The sequence below is a fragment of the Pristis pectinata genome, chromosome 3, assembly GCF_009764475.1.
Source record: "Pristis pectinata isolate sPriPec2 chromosome 3, sPriPec2.1.pri, whole genome shotgun sequence".
Lineage (NCBI taxonomy): Eukaryota > Metazoa > Chordata > Chondrichthyes > Rhinopristiformes > Pristidae > Pristis > Pristis pectinata.
Genome location: NC_067407.1, coordinates 135,973,100 through 135,992,108, shown reverse-complemented (window position 1 = coordinate 135,992,108; position 19,009 = coordinate 135,973,100). Strand labels below are relative to the sequence as shown.

General features: G+C 46.5%; 1 protein-coding gene across 1 annotated transcript in view; it reads right to left on the bottom strand.

The window, feature by feature from the left end:
* The window catches only part of arfgef3 (ARFGEF family member 3), a 107,236-nt gene that overhangs the window by 889 nt on the left and 87,338 nt on the right, over positions 1-19,009 (bottom strand). The window contains 13 exon segments of the mRNA XM_052011274.1: positions 328-369; positions 371-430; positions 432-1,581; positions 5,510-5,518; positions 8,668-8,749; positions 8,752-8,797; positions 12,466-12,516; positions 12,518-12,598; positions 13,563-13,637; positions 13,639-13,666; positions 15,981-16,095; positions 17,162-17,323; positions 17,326-17,337. Coding sequence (XP_051867234.1) covers positions 328-369; positions 371-430; positions 432-1,581; positions 5,510-5,518; positions 8,668-8,749; positions 8,752-8,797; positions 12,466-12,516; positions 12,518-12,598; positions 13,563-13,637; positions 13,639-13,666; positions 15,981-16,095; positions 17,162-17,323; positions 17,326-17,337 — 1,913 coding nt within the window.

Genomic DNA, 19,009 nt, shown 5'->3' with positions numbered 1-19,009 from the left:
CACCTACCCTCCCCCCCTCCCCCCTACCTACCCTCCCCCTCCCCCAACCTACCTCCCCCACTCCCCCTCCCTCCCCCTACCTACCCCTCCCTCCCCCCCTACCTACCCCTCGCCCCCTCCCCCCACTCCCCCTCCCTCCCCCTACCTACCCTCCCCTCCCCCCCTCCTCCCACTCCCCCTACCCTCCCCTTTCTCCTCCCCTACCCTCCCCTTCTCCCCCACTCCCCCTCCCCCCCCCCACCTACCCTCCCCCCCTCTCCCCACACCTACCCTCCCCCCACTCCCCTACCTACCCTCCCCCACTGCCCCTCCCTCCGGTGACCCTACCTGCATCTGGCCCTCGGTGTCGCGCACGGAGACTGTGTGGCAGGCTGGCGGTGGAGCCCGAGCGAGGCCTCCTCTCCTGCCGGAGCAGCTCGGCGCCTGCACCTGAACGAATGCCGCATCCGGCCCTGGTCCAGCAGCTGCCGGGGCCGCTGCGGGGGCGAGTCGGGGCCCCGGGCGCTCGCCGCCGCCACCTCCCCCTTGCCCGGGTTGTTGTGGCTGCTCTGCTGCTGCTTCCGCCTCTTGTACTCCAGCACCAGCTTGCCGATGGTGCGGTCGGTGGCGATGGTGTAGATCCTGCTGCCCGCCGTCTCCCACCACTCCTTCCTCCGGCCCGGCTCCGGCTTCTCCGCCTGGTTGCCGGGCGACGGCTCGGCCAGGTCCTCCGCCGTCCCGTCGTCCGCCGGGCCCGGCTTCCCGCCCAAACGTGGCGGCGGCGACGCTGAGGCACTGGTGCGTGGCCGGGCGCCTTCCTCCGACGGCGTCTCCCTGGCGGTGGATGGGCTGGAGCCCTCGGAAGGGCAGGCAGGCAGGAAGAAGGAGGGCGGCGGCTGCTGCTGCTGCGGCGGCGGCGGCGTCGTCTCCTCGGCGCAGCTCTGCAGGTCGAGGTGCAGCTGGATGTAGTTGCCGCAGACCTCCAGGCACAGCTTGTGCAGCCGCCTCACCAGCCAGGCCCAGTCGGCGTTGCTGCCCGGCTGGATGCTGAGGGACGGCATCCTCGCCCGCCACTGCCGCTTCTCCTTCCCCCTGGGCGGGCTGACCTGCGCCGTCTCCTCGAAGATGTCCTCGTCCTCGGACGAGCACTGCTGCGACGAGTCCGAGCTCGGCTCCCCTTCCTCCTCCTCGTACAGGATCCTCTTGACCTGCTCGGCCGAGATGTGCTCCTGGTTGGTCAGGATGGCGCAAATCAGCGCCTGGAAGTAGAGGCTGAAGCTCATGGCCGACTGGCGGTAGAGGTTGGCCGCCCCGCCCACCCCGGACACCTTCATCAGCAGGTACTTGAGGCCGGGCCGGGTGTCGAACTCGCGGGCCGTCCGGTACGAGTCCAGCAGCAGGTCGAAGATGACGGCCAGGTTCTGCATGGAGATGTAGCGCAGGAAGCCGGCTGGTCGGCTCTCTCCCGAGCCGACGGTTCGGTCCGGGGCGTCGGCGCTGGGTGTCGGGCCTCTGACGAACTCCTCCAGCAGCACGTCGTACAGGTTCTGCAGCAGCACCTGGTGGGACAGCAGGCTGACCACGATCGTGCGGAACGGGATGCTGCAGGGTTTGAAGGGAGAAGTTTAGACAGTATGGAACGAGCTACCAGATGAGGTGACATAGAAAACCTACAGCACAATTCAGGCCCTTCGGCCCACAAAACTGTGCGAACATGTCCCTACCCTAGAAATTACTAGGCTTACCCATAGCCCTCTATTTTTCTCAGCTCCATGTACCTATTCAAAAGTCTCTTAAAGACCCTATCGTATCCGCCTCCACCACCGTTGCCGGCAGCCCATTCCACACACTCACCACTCTGAGTAAAAAAACTTACCCCCTGACATCTCCCCTATTACCTACTCCTCTGCCCAGGACCGCAAGAAAGTTATGGACACCAGCCTCCCCTCCTTGGACTCTGTCTTTACCTCTCGTTGTCTTGGCGAAGCAGCCAGCATAATCAAATCCCCCACCCACCCGGGACATTCTCTCTTCTCTTCCATCAGGTAGAAGATACAGGAGCCTGAGGACGCATACCACCAGGCTTAAGGACAGCTTCTACCCCACTGTGATAAGACTATTGAACGGTTCCCTTAAGCAATGAGATAGACTCTGACCTCACGATCTACCTTGTTGTGGACCTTGCCCCTTACTGCACTGCACTTTCTCTGTAGCTGTGACACTTTACTCCGTACTGTTACTGTTTTTACCTGTACTACATCAATGCACTCTGTACTAACCCAATGTAACTGCACTGTGTAATGAATTGACCTGTACGATCTGTATGCAAGAGAAGTTTTTTCACTGTACCTCAGTACAAGTGACAATAATAAACCAATACCAAGAGGGTTCTTGGTGATGGGTGCCGCATTCTTGAGGCACCGCCTCTTGAAGTTGTCTTCAACGGTGGGGAGGGTTGTGCCTGTGATGGAACTGGCTGAGTCTACAACCCCAATATGGATATTGGCCCAATGCACGCAAATGGGACTAGCTGAGGTAGGCAACTGGTCATCATGGGCGAGTTGGGCCGAGGTCCTGTTCCTGTGCTGTATAACTCTTTGGACACAGCAATGTGTGCTTGGGTGTGTGTATGTATGTGTGCACATGCTTATGAATGGACCTCTCACGCTGTTACAAGACTCTTGAAAGGACTTCTTATGCAATAAAGATGAACTCTTGATCTCTCAGTCTACCCTCGTCGTGGCCCCTGCACTGTCTACCCGCACCTGCACTTTCTCTGTAACTGTAACACTACATTCTGCATTCTGTTATTGCTTTTCCTTTTGTGCTACCTCCATGTACTTGTGGCTGGATGGCATGCAAAGCAACCTTTTCACTGTATTTTCAGTAGATGTGACAATAATGAATCAACTATGAATGTCTGTGATTTGAAATTGAGTGCCTGAACAAGTGTCGTGAGCGTTTGTATCTGTGTATATAGAAGTCATAGGCATACAACATAGAAGCTGTCTTTTGGCCCACCAAGCCTGCACCAACCATCAGGCACCCATTTAGTCTACAGGCAGTGCCCAGATATCAAATGGGTTCCATTTTTACAGATGTTTCTTAAATCAACTCCTGTTTACATCAATGGTGTTGAGGTCGAGAGGGTTGAGACTTTCAAGCTCCTAGGAGTGAACATCACCAATAGCCTGTCCTGGTCCAACCAAGTTGACACCACGGCCGAAAAAAGCTCATCAGTGCCTCAGGAGGCTAAAGGAATTTGGTATGTCCCCTTTGATCCTCACCAACCCTTACCAATGCACCATAGAAAGCATCCTCTCCCAGATACACCATGGCTTGGTTTGGTAACTGCTCTGCCCATTACTGCAAGAAACTGCAGAGAGTTGGGGACACAGCTCAGCACATCACGGAAACCAGATTCCCCTCCATGGACTCTGTCTACGTGTTCGCTGCCCTCAGTAAAGCAGCCAACATAATCAAAGACCCCACCACCCGGCACATTCTCTCTTCTTGCCCTTCCCATCGGGCAGAAGATACAAAAGCCTGAAAGCATGTACCACCAGGCTCAAGGATAGCTTCTATCCAGCTGTTACGAGACTATTGAATGGTTCCCTAGTATGATGAGGTAGACTCTTGACCTCACAATCTACTTTGTTGTGATCTTGCACCTTACTATCTACACTTTCTCTGTACTGTAGTTTTGCACTCTGTTATTATTTCCCTTGTACTACCTCAATGCACTGTTGTAATGAAATGATCTGTATGGATGGCATGCAGAACAAAGTTTTTCACTGTTACCTTGATACATGTGGCAATAATAAACCAATTTACCAATTACACAAAAATCACTCTGATAACCATATATAAAAGTATATAAGACTGATTAAAAAAGAACAATTACTAAAAGAGGGGTAGAGGAAACAAGTTCTGCCATTCGTAGGAATGAACATATGTGTGTACATTGGACTTTTGAATTTAATAATATTATGGGAGCTCACTTCATACCTAGGGGCATCCATAGATCGGGCATTTGTAACCTGGCACCTGTAATCCCATTTTATTCTCCCCACATTCTCATCAACTCCTCCCAGATTCTACCATTTAACCACACACTGATGGACCAAATGGCCTTGTTGTGCATAGATTAGTAAATTTGCAAATGGTAAACTGGATAGTAAAGGAGGATATAAAGAAAGTTGCCTAAGGTTACAGCAGGACATGGATCAGCTGCCGAAGTTGGGCAGAGCGTTGGCAGATGGAATTTAACAACATTCAAAATGGCCCCCTTCTCAATGTTGGAATGATGACACTGCTTTGCTTGAACACAGCCATTACTACTGTGTGCTTTTCTATCTGGGCCCATTTTGTGGATGCTTGTTGTGATCAAGCTTCTGAAAAGACAAATATGGCAAGCTTTCTCACAGCCCTTTCACATTTCCTGGGTGGACAAGTTCCTGAAGAGGAATCCCTTCAACCAAAAAGCCTCAGCGGTATTGGTGAATTTGCCCCTGAAGAGAGAGTGGACTCAGTTGAGTATTTCCCAACTAATCAGTTAATGTTAGTTGGCAAATCATCTCACTGCTGGAACTGTCCAAGAGGCACCAGTTCACCCCCAGCAACTCAATTCACAGGTTTCTCTGTACTTCAGGCTGCTCACAGGAATATATACCAAGGCAGACATTCATTGCCATTGAAAGATCATCAACGGAATGAGTCCTTATGGTCTGTCCAAACCTTGCTGCTGTTCCAGCAGAAAGGATCATCCTTGATTGAGTGTTGCTGATCTACACAGAGTCTGAGCTGCAGGAGACGCTCAAGCAAAGGGCAACCCACACAAAAGATCAATGCAGGAAGGCTACTCTCTGATGGCCCACTAAACATCTGCACAAACGTGTATGAGGATAGAGCTTCTGTTCATAAAGAGATTCCATAGTGTACAACTGTAATGGAACATAGAACAATACAGCACAGGACTTTGCCTATCTTTGTATGAACTGTGCTGGTTACAAATTCTTTGGAGATTTTCTCTATAAAATAAACCATTATTTTGTAAAAAAAAACTTGTACAGTAGCCACAAATCTACTTCATACTCATTTTGCATTTAAAAATACGTAATGATCCTGTTAAAACCACTCAACAGCACATTAGACGTCAGCCAATTAAAAGTCAAAGAAAGCCAGGCTTTTACTTCTCAAATGGTGAATCACTGAAATGTGATTCTCTACTCATCATGCATGTAAATGTATTAAAAACAGAAAATGCTGGAAACACTCAGCAGATTGGATTGGGCAGCTTCTATGGAGAGAAGAACAGAGTCAACAGTTCAGGTCAATGACTTTTCATCATCTTGAAACATCGACTCTGTTCCTGGGGAGCTTTTCTGTTGCATTTTCTGTTTTTATTTTAGATTTCCAGCACCTGTAGTATTTTGCTTTGTCTCTGTCATAGGATAGGTGTGGAAACCTGGAACAAGATTGTCATGCTAAAGCAAGTATGAGACAGTAAAATTAAAACTGGACTGCTTACCCGATTTTCCTGTTTGGTTGTCAGCCATGAGGGGAACAAAGGCAACAGAAGAAAGATGAGAATAAGGAAAGAGGAGCAGTTCTGGATACCAACAGCAGGTTATACACAGAGCATGGAGGAAGACTGAGGAGGGGGCACCAAAGGGAAGATTAAACGCTGGCTACTGAGGAAAGGTTGAACTTTTGCCACTGTGGGAGGATTAAACATGGACATGGGGTGGGATTAATCACCGGCCACTGGGGAAGATTAAACATTTAGGTGAGAAATTCTTTGATTGTGTGTGATAAATATGATTTTCTTGAATACAATAATCTTTACTGACTTCAAATTTCAGAAATGCAGTACAATATCCAGCAACTACAATATTTCTGTGATTTAGTTCTCCGCATAAGGTTCACACTTGGGTATCGAGAAAAGATTAAAACAAAGGTTGGGGAGGGGTGGGAAATTACATTTTGAACAAAGGGAAACATTTAGCATTGAAGAAAGCTGAGATCACAGGACATCTGGCAACATTGCAAATGCATTGGGTCTACAATGAAGCCTGTGGCCCTATAAAGTTCTGCATCTTTGCAGATTTGGAGATTAAATGGGAACAATTACATTCAAGGCACCAAAGTTCTGGCAGATTGAATAGCTAGGGAGATAAAAGTGATGTAAACTAAATAAGGAAATGGAGGGGGGGAAGAGGGCCCCAGTGGATGGGAATCAAGAATGCTCAGGATTAACCACAAGGAGGTAGAGCAGGAGGTGAAGGTTACCCAGATTATGTGAAGGAGATTGAGGTGAAGGTTACCAGATTATGCGAAGGAGATTGAGGTGAAGGTTACCAGATTATGTGAAGGAGATTGAGGTGAAGGTTACCAGATTATGTGAAGGAGATTGAGGTGAAGGTTACCAGATTATGTGAAGGAGATTGAGGTGAAGGTTACCAGATTGTGCGAAGAAGAGACAGAGTGTACAAACAAATGACCAAATGAACACACAGAGCCCAACAAGGAAAGAAATGGAACTAAGATTTACTGTATGGGTTACAGTAAAACAATGTTTAATGTCTAAAAAGTTAAAGATATAAACCTAAAATGGAACATTCATAACAAAGTGAATGAATTAACAGCACACATAAGTGCAAATGGATATGATGTGATTGCTATTATGCTGTTGTGGCTGCAGGGTGACTTAGGCTGAGATCCAAATATCTTGGGGTATTTGCTATTTAGAAAGGGGCAGGCAAAGTGGAAAAGGACGTAGGGTGACGTTGTTAGCAAATGATGAAGTCGATGCAATAACCAATGATATTAGTTCAGAAAAAAATGTGAAACCAGTCTGGGTAGAGACAAGTATCACCAAGGTGCTGAAGACACAGAAGGGAGTTATCTATAGGCCACCATGCAGTAGTGACAATTTAATGGGTGGCATCAAACAGGAAGCTAAAGATACATCAGCATCGTACTACAGTAATCATGGGTGAATTAAATGTTTCTATAAATGGCCAAACCAAATCAGCAATAATACTGTGGAAGAAGAATTCCTGGAGTGTGTATGAGGTGACTTTTTTGACGAATACGTTGAGCAACTAGCTACAGAACAGGCTATCCTAGACTGGGTTATGAGCAATGAATAAGGGTTATGTTATCTGTATGTGGGATCCATTGGGAGGAAAAGAGAAACTGGGAAACTACTGACAGGTTAGCCTAACATCAGTAATGGGAAAAATGCTGGATGCTATTATAAAAGATGTAATGGCAGGACATTCAGAAAATATAATTCGGAATAGGTAAAGTCATCATGAATTGAAAATGATTTGACAGAAAACAGAGGGTAGAAATGAAGTCTTTTTCAGGGTTGCTGGCAGTAACCAGTGGGGTACTACAGGGTCTGTGTTTGGGTCTCAGCTGTTCTTTATAAATATATAATTTGAACAAGGGAACTAAATGTACTAGTTTCCCTGAATGCAAACAACACAGATCTTAGTGGGGAATGTGAGCTGAGAGGAAGATGGTAAGAGCCTCTTCAAGCCAACTTACATTGAATGAGAGAGCAGAAACAATGCAGATGCAGTATGACATGGATAAATATCAATTTATCCCCTTTGGTAGGAAAAACAGAAAGGTTGCGTATTATTTAAATGGTGATAGATTGGAAAGTGTTGATGTACAAAGTGACTTCGGCATCCTTGTACACTGGTCACTGAAAACAAATATGCAGCAGGCAGTTTAGAAGACAAATAGTACCTTGGCCTAGAGAAACAAAGGACTGCAGATGCAGGAATCTAGATGAAAAACACTATGATGCTGGAGGAACTCAGCAGGCCAGGCAGCATCCAAGGACCCTTCTTCAAGAAGGGTCCTGACCCGAAACATTGGACCGCCTACTTTTCTCCACGGATGCTGCCTGGCCTGCTAAGTTCCTCCAGCATCACAGTATCTTGGCCTTCTTAGCCAGAGGATTTGAGTTCAGCACTAAGAGTATCTTGCCACAATCAAACAGGGCCTTGTCAAGATTGTACTTGGAGTTATTATATGTATTTTTGTTATCCTCACCTAAGATAGGAAATGCATGCCATAGAAGGAGTACAGCAAAGATTCACCAGACTGATCTGGGATGGTGGGATTGCCAGATGAGGAAAGATAAATTGACTAGGTTTGTATTCACTGGAGCTTAACAGAATGAGAGAGGATCTAATTGAAACTTATAAAATTCAAACAGAACTAGGCAGACTGGGTGCGGAGAGAATGCCTCCCCTAGCGTGGGGTCACAGTCTCAGATTACAGGAGGAGAGATTTAGGACTGGGATAAGGAGGGATAGCTCCACTCAGAGGGTGGTAAACCTGTGGAATTTGCTACGACAGAGGCTGTAGTGGTCAAGTCATTGAATATATGTAAGGAGATAGATGGATTTTGTAGACACAAAAGGCACCAAGGAGCATAGGGATGGAGCAAGTGTTGTATGAGAGGATCATCCATAGTCGTACTGAATATTGGAGCAAGTTCTAAGGATTGAATAGTCTGTTTTCCATGTTTACATGAAAGCATTCAATGTGAATTACACAGAGGAAGAATACTCATTATTTGGGAATATAAGTCAAAGCCCTGCCAGCCTATTACTCCGCACCCCTTTTTTCCCCAACCCCACATCCCCCTGCGCTCTTCTTTACCTCCTCTGAGTGTGACCGTTGGGTTTCTCATCTGGTGGGAGCTCGATGATCAGCACGCAGGACTGAGCATGCTCAAAACCTCTCTGTTGTTGGGAGTCTTAGGAGAGCACTGAGTATCCAGCAGGAAAACCTGAGGAGGGTTATAATTGTGTTAGTTATAATTAAGCAATGGCTTTACAAACATTCCTATGAAATTCAACCATTAAAATACCTACTTTCATAAACAATCTGAGACCTATATTCCTTGGAATGTAAAAAGCTGCGATTCATTTGAGGTGCTAAGGTTTTAGATGGAGAGACATTTTGTGGTGCATTTCCAATTATTCTGTGGCGTCTGGTTATCTTAAAGATGATGTAGTTACTATACAAATGGTTGTATCATAATGCAGCTTCAATTGAACTCTGCCACAATAAACTTGCCCCTGTGGTTGAATGAATAAGTAGAAATTATACTCGTCTTTTGATCAATTCAGAAGAACTGCAAGGACGGGATACGTGGATATCACAGACTGAAAAAAAAAAGTGGGTGAGTTTGCAAATTTATAAAAGTGTGGCAAAACCGAGGCATTCCTCAAAATGATGAGCCCAAGCAAAAAGAGAGCTCAGACAGATGGCTCAAAAAGGTCCAAATGAGATATACTGGAAATCTTGGGAAATAGCATGAAGAGCAAGAAGCATTTAGTTGTTACTTGGAGCATCTGAATACATTATAGATGCATTATAGATACATTATACAATACATAATAGAGCTTCAAGTTCCTGGGTGTGAACATCACCAACAACCTGTCCTGGTCAAATCACATAGATGCCATGGCCAAGAAAGCTCACCAGCGCCTCTACTTCCTCAGGAGGCTAAAGAAATTTGGTTTGTCCCCTTCGACTCTCACCAACTTTTACCAATGCACCATAGAAAGCATCCTATCTGGATGTATCATGGCTTGGTACAGCAACTGCTCTGCCCAGGACTGCAAGAAGCTGCAGAGAGTTGTGGACACAGCCCAGCGCATCATGGACACCAGCCTCCCCTCCTTGGTCTTTACCTCTCGTTGTTTTGGTGTAGCAGCCAGCATAATCAAAGACCCCACCCACCCGGGACATTCTCTCTTCTCTCCTCTTCCATCGGGTAGAAGATACAGGCGCCTGAGAGCACGTACCACCAGACTTGACAGCTTCTACCCACTGTGATAAGACTATTGAATGGTTCCCTTATGCAATGAGATGGACTATGACCTCACGATCTACCTTGTTTGTGACCTTGCATCTTATTGCACTGCACTTTCTCTGTAGCTGTGACACTTTACTCTGTACTGTTACTGTTCTTACCTGTACTACATCAATACACTTTGTACTAACTCAATGTTAACTGCACTGTGTAATGAATTGACCTGTACGATTGGTTTGTAAGACAAGCTTTTCACTGTACCTCAGTACAAATGACAATAATAAACCAGTACCAATACCAATACCAATACATCATTCAAGGTTAATAACAATGTAGTAGCCGAGGGTGATAATGTTGAAGAACAAATGCAGTGATCTGTGAGTGGGAGTTGGGCTCTAACACCTACTGGGCACCAGCAAACTTAAATGAATTCCATCAATAAGGTCCCATTTGACGGGATTGATGAGAAGCTAAAGGCACATCTCAGTCCAGCATTGTACTCATAAGCAGATGTCAGAGGAGGCAATTGTGGATTACATTGTCAGTCTGAGAGATTTAGCAAGATTGTGTAATTTTGACAATGTTGAAGGATACTTTGGTATATATGGAGCAACACACACAAAATGCTGGAGGAACTCAGCGGGTCAGGCAGCATCTCTGGAGAGAAATAAACAGTTGACGTTTCGGGTTGAGACTCTTCAGGACTGGAAAGGAAGAGGGCAGAAGCCAAAGTAAGAAGGTCAGGGGAGGAGGAGGAGCACACACAGGCAGGGGAGAGGTGAGTTTAGGTGATAGGTGAGTCCAGGTGAGAGGGGGAAGGTAGGAGGGTGGGGGAGGGGGGAGATATAAGAAGCTGAGAGATGATAGGTAGAAGAGGCAAAGGGCTAAAGAAGAAGGAATCCGGTAGGAAGAGGGCAGTGGACCATGGAATAAAGGGGAGGTGGGGAATAGATGGGCAGGTCATGAGGCGGGGGAAGGGGAAAGGGGAGGGGCCACAAGGATGAGGGAAGACAACGGAGGGGGGGAAAGGGGGGAGAAGAGGGGAGGGGTTACCATAAGTTAGAGAAATCGATGTTGAGGCCGACAGGTTGGAGACTCCCAAGACACCCTCAGATTCACAGGTGAAGTGCTCCCTCACCTGAAAGACTGTCTAGGGCTTATATTATAGGGTATATCAGGGTTGTGATGAGTGAACATAGGCTAAGCTCTCTAACGTGCAAGACCTCACTTTTCAGAAGACAATGAGCATTGAAGTTTTGATGGAAATGGCACTAAAATGTGAAGGAGTTTGAGTTTAGTGGGTAAAGCTGCAGGGGCAGGAGTGGCTGTGTCGGCCATGGCTTCTCCATCAGGACCTGTTCACTTGGGTGGTTTTGGTGGGAATCCAGCTAACAACCAGAACTGAGTGGGAAAACAGCTGCTCCCATGACCACAAAACACAGCAGGCTCCGTTATCGATGCCAGAAAACTATGCAACTTCCTTCAGCCCATTTAAAGCAGCCTATTGTTATGATGGAATAATATTGGACACCTGGCAGCAGTTTGTAAAACTAAATGGGATGTGGCTGCTGCATAGAACTATGGTCCGTGCTTTGTTCCGTACTGAGCACATCCAGAGAGGTGCCCCGCATACCATTTACGTTAATGGTGATATATTTGAATGGCGTCAATTCAAAAGGAAAGCAGCAGAGACAAGCAACACAACAATAGGAGAGTCTGAGAAGATGAGCCTATAGAGAGGCAGCATAGAATGCAAGGATCTGAGAAGAATCATAGAAAGACCCTGGAGCTCACCATGTCCATACCAACCATCAAACACCCATCTATACTAATCCTATTTACCAGCACTTCATCCATAGCCTGCTATGCCTTGGCAATTCAAATGCTTGTTTAGATACTTCACAACTGTGAGAGTGCCTGACTCCACCAGCTGCTATATAAATCCTATGTATCTATCCTGTCTATGCCCTCATGATTTTGTATACCTCAATCAGTCTCCCCCCACGGTCTCCTCCATTCCAAGGAAAACAAGCCCAGCCTAACATCAGTAACACTAATAAATCTCAAAATACACATTATGAAACAATCAAAATATTGAAACTAATAAATAATAATAAAAAATAAATTGCTTGCCTTTTCCTGTGAGCTGACGGGGTGGCTTTGTTTGTGCCTGGTTTGACTTTGTGCAGAATCCGTGGAAGATTGCACCATCCTGTTGGAGTCCCATGAGGAGTCCATTGGAAAACGGGGGCAGCTGCAACTGGCAATGGTCTGAGCATTGTCGCCTTTGTCCAACGCCAGCACTGAAAACTGGACCTTCCTCAGGGATACCTGGATGACTCTTAGTATAAGCCCTGGAGCACAGGGTGGAGAGGAAAATCTACCCCAATGACCTTAAATCTGAGATGGTTGGAACCTTGTTAGCCCAGCGAATGCAAGGGTAGGGAGGCAAGGTATGTGGATTGAGTTAAGGTACAGAGCAGCAATGATGATGAATGGCAGAAGGGATTAAATGGTCTCCTATGGTCCTAACCTTCCAAAATAATAGAATATTCCTTGGCTGAATATCAGACCCCTTTTCATCCCATCAATCTCCTTCATAGGCTTGATTCCAAAGGTTGGTGTTCGCATCTTACCTGCTGTGCCATTGCCCGGATTCTCCAATATTCTGCCTCTGCACTGGCAGAAATGCGACGGTGCTGCTACCTTAACTTCACACGCATCTCCACTGAAGCTCTCTGAGCCACTCTGGAAACAGGCCAGCAGGTTCTGGAAGGGAAGAACAAACCAGCTCAATGATACCAGCCAATGCGGAATGCGGTGCGTGCCGAGTTTAACACAGCACCTTGAACAGGGCTGTTTGCTTTAGTTTGGAGCCTTCCTGAGAACATGGAACAGTATAGCACAGGAACAGGCCCTTTGGCCCACAGTGTCGACAATGATGCCAATTTAAACTAATCCCATCTGTCTGCACATGGTCTGTATCCCTCCATTCCCTGTCTGTTCATGTGTCTGTCCAAATGCCTCTTGTGTTGTATCTGCTTCCACCATCACCCCGGCATAGCATTCCAGGCACCTACCACTCTCTGTGTAAAAAAAAACTTGCCTTGCAAATCTCCTTTCCTCACCTTAAAGCTACTCCCTCTACTATTTGACTATCTATCCTATCCTACCCTACCCAGCTCGCCCCCCAGCTTCTGATGCTCAGAAAAAACAAGTTTGTCCCTCTCCTTATAGCTAATACTCTCTATTCCTTCTCACGTCACCCTCTCTCTAACTTTAGTCCGTAAAATCAAGCCAGTTGACCAAGTTTTTGATCACTCATTTCAATGTCTCTATAGCTCATTGGATATCAGTTTATGTTTCCTTACACATTCAAATGAGGCACCTTGGAAATTTTCACTGCGTTAAAGTTGCTACAAGTTGTTGTGAAGCCAACTCTTGAGAGACTGTGTATCAAAGACAGACGACAGTGAAACTTTCCTTTGATCATGTGGAGTTTGTGAGGCTAAGTGTTTATTGAAGGGCCTTGCTCCAAGTTCCAGACTCCCCAACAAAAGGTTGTCAGAGAGAAACTATCCAGTTCCCCTGATGAAAAGTCTGATTAAGCCACCCCTTCTCCTTCGAGATTCTGCTGTATGTAGCCCTATCACAACACCTTACAGATATCACACATTGTGGTCTATTTCATCAGCCATTTAATCCTCAAAATCAGCTTGAAGCACAGCGCTACCTTACTGGCTCCAGGGTAACTGTTGAATGCATCTTTGAAGAGCACAGCAGGCAGCCTCCACATCTCATCGGTGAACAACGGGTCCAGCTGTAACCAGGACATATCTGAAAGAGAACCACCAACAAAAGGTAGAGGAATACCAGCAATGATTCAAACAAGGAAGCTTAAAGCCAAATACTTCAGTACATCCTATTACAAGTTTTTATGGAATCTCTCGACAGTCGACGATTAGGGAGATTTGACAAGAGTCATGATGTATTGCAACTTGCCCATTAAACCAGGTCATACCCAGGTCATAAAGTCACATCATTGGAGTAGCCTCTTTGGCCAACCAAATCTATTCTGACCATCGAATACCCATGTAGAAGAAGCAAGACACACAAAATGCTGGAGGAAACACAGCAGGTCAGGCAGCATCTATGGAGGGAAATGAACAGTTGACTTTCTCAGGCTAAGACTCTACATCAGGACTGTGTGTTCATCAGCATTTTGTATGTGTTGCTCCAGATTTCCAGCATCTGCGATCTCTCTTGTGTTCACATTTCTAAGCATCCTTTTTTTTAAGTTCCTCGCCCCCTCTTGGCAGAATTCTACCATCCACCCACTTACACTAGCCAGCAGTAGCCAATTAACTTACCAACCTACGTGTCTTTGGGGAATGTGAGAGGAAACTGGAGCACCTGGAGGGAACCCACGCACTCCACACAGACAGCACTGAAGGTCAGGATCAAATTTGGGTTGCTGAAGCTGTAAGGCAGCAGATCCACTAGCTGTGCCTCTGTGTTTGTCCAGCATTTTGTACTTTTGTTTCACTGCTTGAGGTCATCATTGGTAAGGCCAATATTTATGGCCCATTCTTAATTGCTCTTGCACTGAGGGGCTTGCATGACCATTTAAAGGGCAGTTTTAAGGGTCAACCACAATGCCGTGGGTCTGGAATTACAAATAGACCAGACGAGGCAATGATTTCCTTTCCTAGTGAAACAGGTGGGTATTTTTATAACAGCCACCATTACTGATACCAGCTTTTCAATCTTCTTAACTAACAGATTTAAATGTCCCAGGTACTGTTGGGGGGCATTCAAACTCACTGTCCGGCCCTGTGTTTCCTACACCCGAAATTTGTTGCTACGCCTCTGTTCCCAGAAGTCGGTGGCACTGAAACCAGTACACCTCTGAACTTTGTTCTAAATCTCCAGATGTGCCAACTTTCCAAGACTCCTGCTGCAACACACTGCAAAAAAGGTTGGAGCAGAACAGGTGAGCAGGAAGAGGGACAGGACAAATCCCCTCACTGGTGAATTGGTGAAACTGGGCGCAATGCTGGTTTTACATGCTGCCTGAACGTAGGCTACACTAAAGCCAAATTTGGCCCAGTTTCAAAGGGAATATACCACTTTTATGGCAGACGCTTCCTGACAGATGAATAAGGAACTATTGCTCCCTACCTTTCCCTGCTCTGCAGGGGAGGAAGAGAGGATCAAAATAGAATTGTACCTTCTTTTTCAGACCTCTTAACCTGCTCTGCCATCCAATAGAATCTGGGCTGATCCTGTTCCTCATCCACTATCCTGCTTAATCCCATTTCCTCTGTTACCCCATCAAAAGAACTTATTCATCTCAATGACTGAGCATTCACAGTGGAGATCTCTGAGGTATAACATTCAAACCTGATCCATCCCTGCCAATGCAAACTGACCCAAGCCAAGGATATATTTTCCATGCTTGGTTTGAGGATGGAAGGCTAAAATATTGATGAAGAAACGGAAGATGTGTGGTAATACTGAGCAGATCATCCTGACCTGGCTTGCCACACACAGCCCCATCCAAACTGAAACCCAGCATGTTTTATACATCCAAACCAACACATAAAGTTGTGTCACATCAGGCTCAGATCAGATACCATTAGGAGGCTAAGAGGGGACATGATTGAGCTATATAAAATTATGAGGGGAATAGATTGGGTAGAGTGCAAGTAACCTTTCCCCATATCAGTAGATAAAAGTAAAAAACATAGATTTAGTAAGGGGGAAGAGATTCAAAGGGAATCTGAGGGGGACCTTTGTCACCCAGAGAGTGGTAAGTACCTGAACTGTACTGCCTAAGAGTGGTGGAAAACAGAATCGCTGACAGCACTTAAGAAGTGTCTAGATGAGCACTTGAATCGCCTGAGTATAGGAGGCTACAGGCCATGTGCTGGAAGATGGGATTGTACAGATGGGTGCCTACTGGTTGACATGGACATGATGGACCAAATAGCCTGTTTCTGTGCTGTATGACTCTATGACCAAGGCTCTTGTCCACAGCCCTCTGGGGGATAGAATTCCAAACATTCACAGAGATTTATGAACAGTTGGTGGCTGGGGATGCTTCTTGGCCGGAAAGCCACTGCTTGTTGGGAATCTTAGGATGATCTACCTGATGCAGGAGCAGCCCACCCGGGAGATGGTTTCCGTGGGTTCTGCAACACAGCACACGAGCAGCTTCAGCAGGTCTTTTAACATGATGTTGATGCTGTTCTCATAGCCAATGTCTGCACAAGGGAACAGGAAGTGAACTGACAATGAAACATCACCTTTACACTATACTAACCACAGGCAAGATCAGGGACTTTGAAACACAGTTTAAGGGGCTGACAGATGATAACCAGGAGATTAATAGCACAGTTCCCTGTGATCAGTCCCTATAATTATGAAGAAGAGCATTTGTATTTATGTATAACTTCAGGATGTCCCAAAGCACAGTAGTAGCAGTTAAATACTCTTTAAATGTTATTGTATATAAACTACAGCAGCCATTCTATGCACAGCAAGCTCCCACAAATATTCACAAGGGATGGTTGGATTACTTGATGAGGTTCGTTGGAGGTACGAGTTACTGGCCAGGGAAATAAGGAGCACCACTTCCGTCCTGTCTTTGGAAGTCCATATGAGAGGGCGGAAGGGGCCATATCTCACCAGTGATGGAGAATCCACTTACACCACTCCCATTTTATTCTCTTTACATTCCCATCAACTCCCCCACGATTCTAACACTCACCTTCACACTACAGGCACTATACAGTAGCCAATTAACCTACCAACCCCCACATCTTTGAGATATGGGAGGAAACCCACACGGTCACAGGGAGAACATACAAACTCCAAAAAAAAGCAGTATCAGTGGTCAGGAATCGAAACTGTGTCGCTGGAGCTGTGAGGCAGTGGCTCTACTAACTTCACCAATGTATCAGCCTAGCTCTCAGTTCTGTGGAGTGAGAGGTGAACCCGTGACTTTCAAGGACAAGAGTGCGTCTCACTTAGCCACAGCAGTTTCCCAGCTGAATCCAATTCCTGCCCACAACCAAAGTCCACATACGTACAGTGAACTCATTTTATGGTTATCAGGCACAAGGATATGTGCTGCTATTAGTACTGAGCTCTGACATCAGTCCATTGGGCTTAATCTAGAACTTTTGTACTAACCAATAACTTTATTGAGGAGAAGCACATCACTAGCATAATAACCATGACAACCAGTCATTAATGGTCGATTGATTTTCATGTTCCAACTTACATACTGGAATGAGGCCTTTTTCACACATGTAAACAAACTCCTACCTGACTGAATAAAACAGTGAATATGCTCCATCACCAGTTCTGAGGACAGACCAATAGCGTGCTTGAAATTGGCAGCTGCCATCTCCCAGTAGGCCTGATCTCCATGGTTACGCTGAAGCCACAAGGACATGACCGGAAGGAGGAGATGGGTTACAGCAAAATCCCAAATCCTGGTCCTATAAATGTACAGAAAGAACATTTTCACCATTTAGTTTATACTGAGTAAGAATAACTGTTTTACCAACACACCTAGGCCCAAAGCCTTAGGAAGTTTGCCTCCTACCACAGAATTGAGTAATGTCAAGGCTACAAAATGGAATTCAATAAGTTTCTGGAGTAGAGGTGCAACTGAACCTCAGTAGCTCTCCTGTACACATCCTATGTCTGTTCAGATGTCAGGAGCTTCACACATGGCGGATATACCTGTCGCACCTCTTGAACAATGGCAATGGTGCCTTCCTTATAACCAGTTTTACTGAGACACTGGACCTGAATATTGGGAAGGGTGCGCAGTGCTCAGCAGTAGTTATACTGGAGACCAAAAGCACCTACCTCAAAGATAGAAAATCAGTTTGCATGTTTTATTTACTCACAACTGTTCTTTCCCCTTCCCCAATCCACGCAACCTCCAATCCAGGCAACCTCCAATCTATTGACCGCTCCACAGCAAGGGCTCCGATCGGGCCCTCAGTGACACACCCCCACCCCTCCTCTCTGATTCCCCCTCCTCTCCCACCAGCCCAGCCTTGGTTCCAGACAGTGCATTTACAATGAAATCCTGCAGCAAAAGTTTCAATGGGAGCCTCTCAGCACTGCCTGTCCATCCCACACATTTGGTCACACAAAAATCTTTCACATCCTCTCTGACTTTGCGTGGCTCTTGTTGAAGTAAACTCAAAGTGAAACTGTTGCATCAAAAGCTTCAAAGGAGAAAAAAACAACAGGTTCTGGGACATGTGAAGTGGAAAGTGGGATTTTGGTGATTTTTTTTTAGAAAATTATCTATGAGGTCCAAACACAGCAGGATCCACACAAGGCCTCAGAGACAACGTTAAAGGTTCTTGTGTGACCAATATGTGAGCGAAAATGGCAATACTGAGAGGTTCCCACTGAAGCTTGCAAGGCACACTTGTAATATAAATGTGCTTCTGGAATCAAGGCTGGAGGGAGAGTAGGGGGTGGGGTGGGGAGAGAGAGGAGGGGTGGAGGAGTGTTGCTATGGTCCCGATTGGACCCAGCACGGTGGGGTGGTCAACAGAGATGGTGGGTGGGTTGAGGAAGGGGAAAGAACGCTTGTGACCTTTCTGTTGTTGGCCCCTGAATGAGGGTGGGGTGAAGTTTGGATCAACAGGGAACTGGGCCAGTGTTCGGGGAAGGGCAGGATCAGAGAGGAAGGGACTGTGGAACAGGAAGGACTGAGTATCAGGTGGGGCTAAGGGGTCTGAGGATCGTGGAGGGAAGCACTGAGGGGTGGCTGAGGATGGAAAGGGGTGATAGCCAAGGAACTGGGGCCATGGATCGGGAAATGGAGCGAGGAGGAAAATTCAAAGGCAAGGGGCTGCAGAGAACTGGGGCTAGCAATCAGGAAGTGGTGACTGGGTTATTGGAGATGATAGAAGGATTGGAGATCAAGCTCTCCATTGGGGCTAAAATTTAAGTAAAGGACTTGACTCACAGGGATCCCCATCCACTGCTGTAAATTCCAGGTTCTCCCGGGAGTACTCAATGATAGTTTCTCCCGGGACAACTTGGTCTAATTCCCCCGCCACTGCCACAAAGCTCCCAAAAGGAGTGCTGCCGAGGAATAGGATCATGCCTGTCAAATTTCCTAAATGGTGGGAGACCACA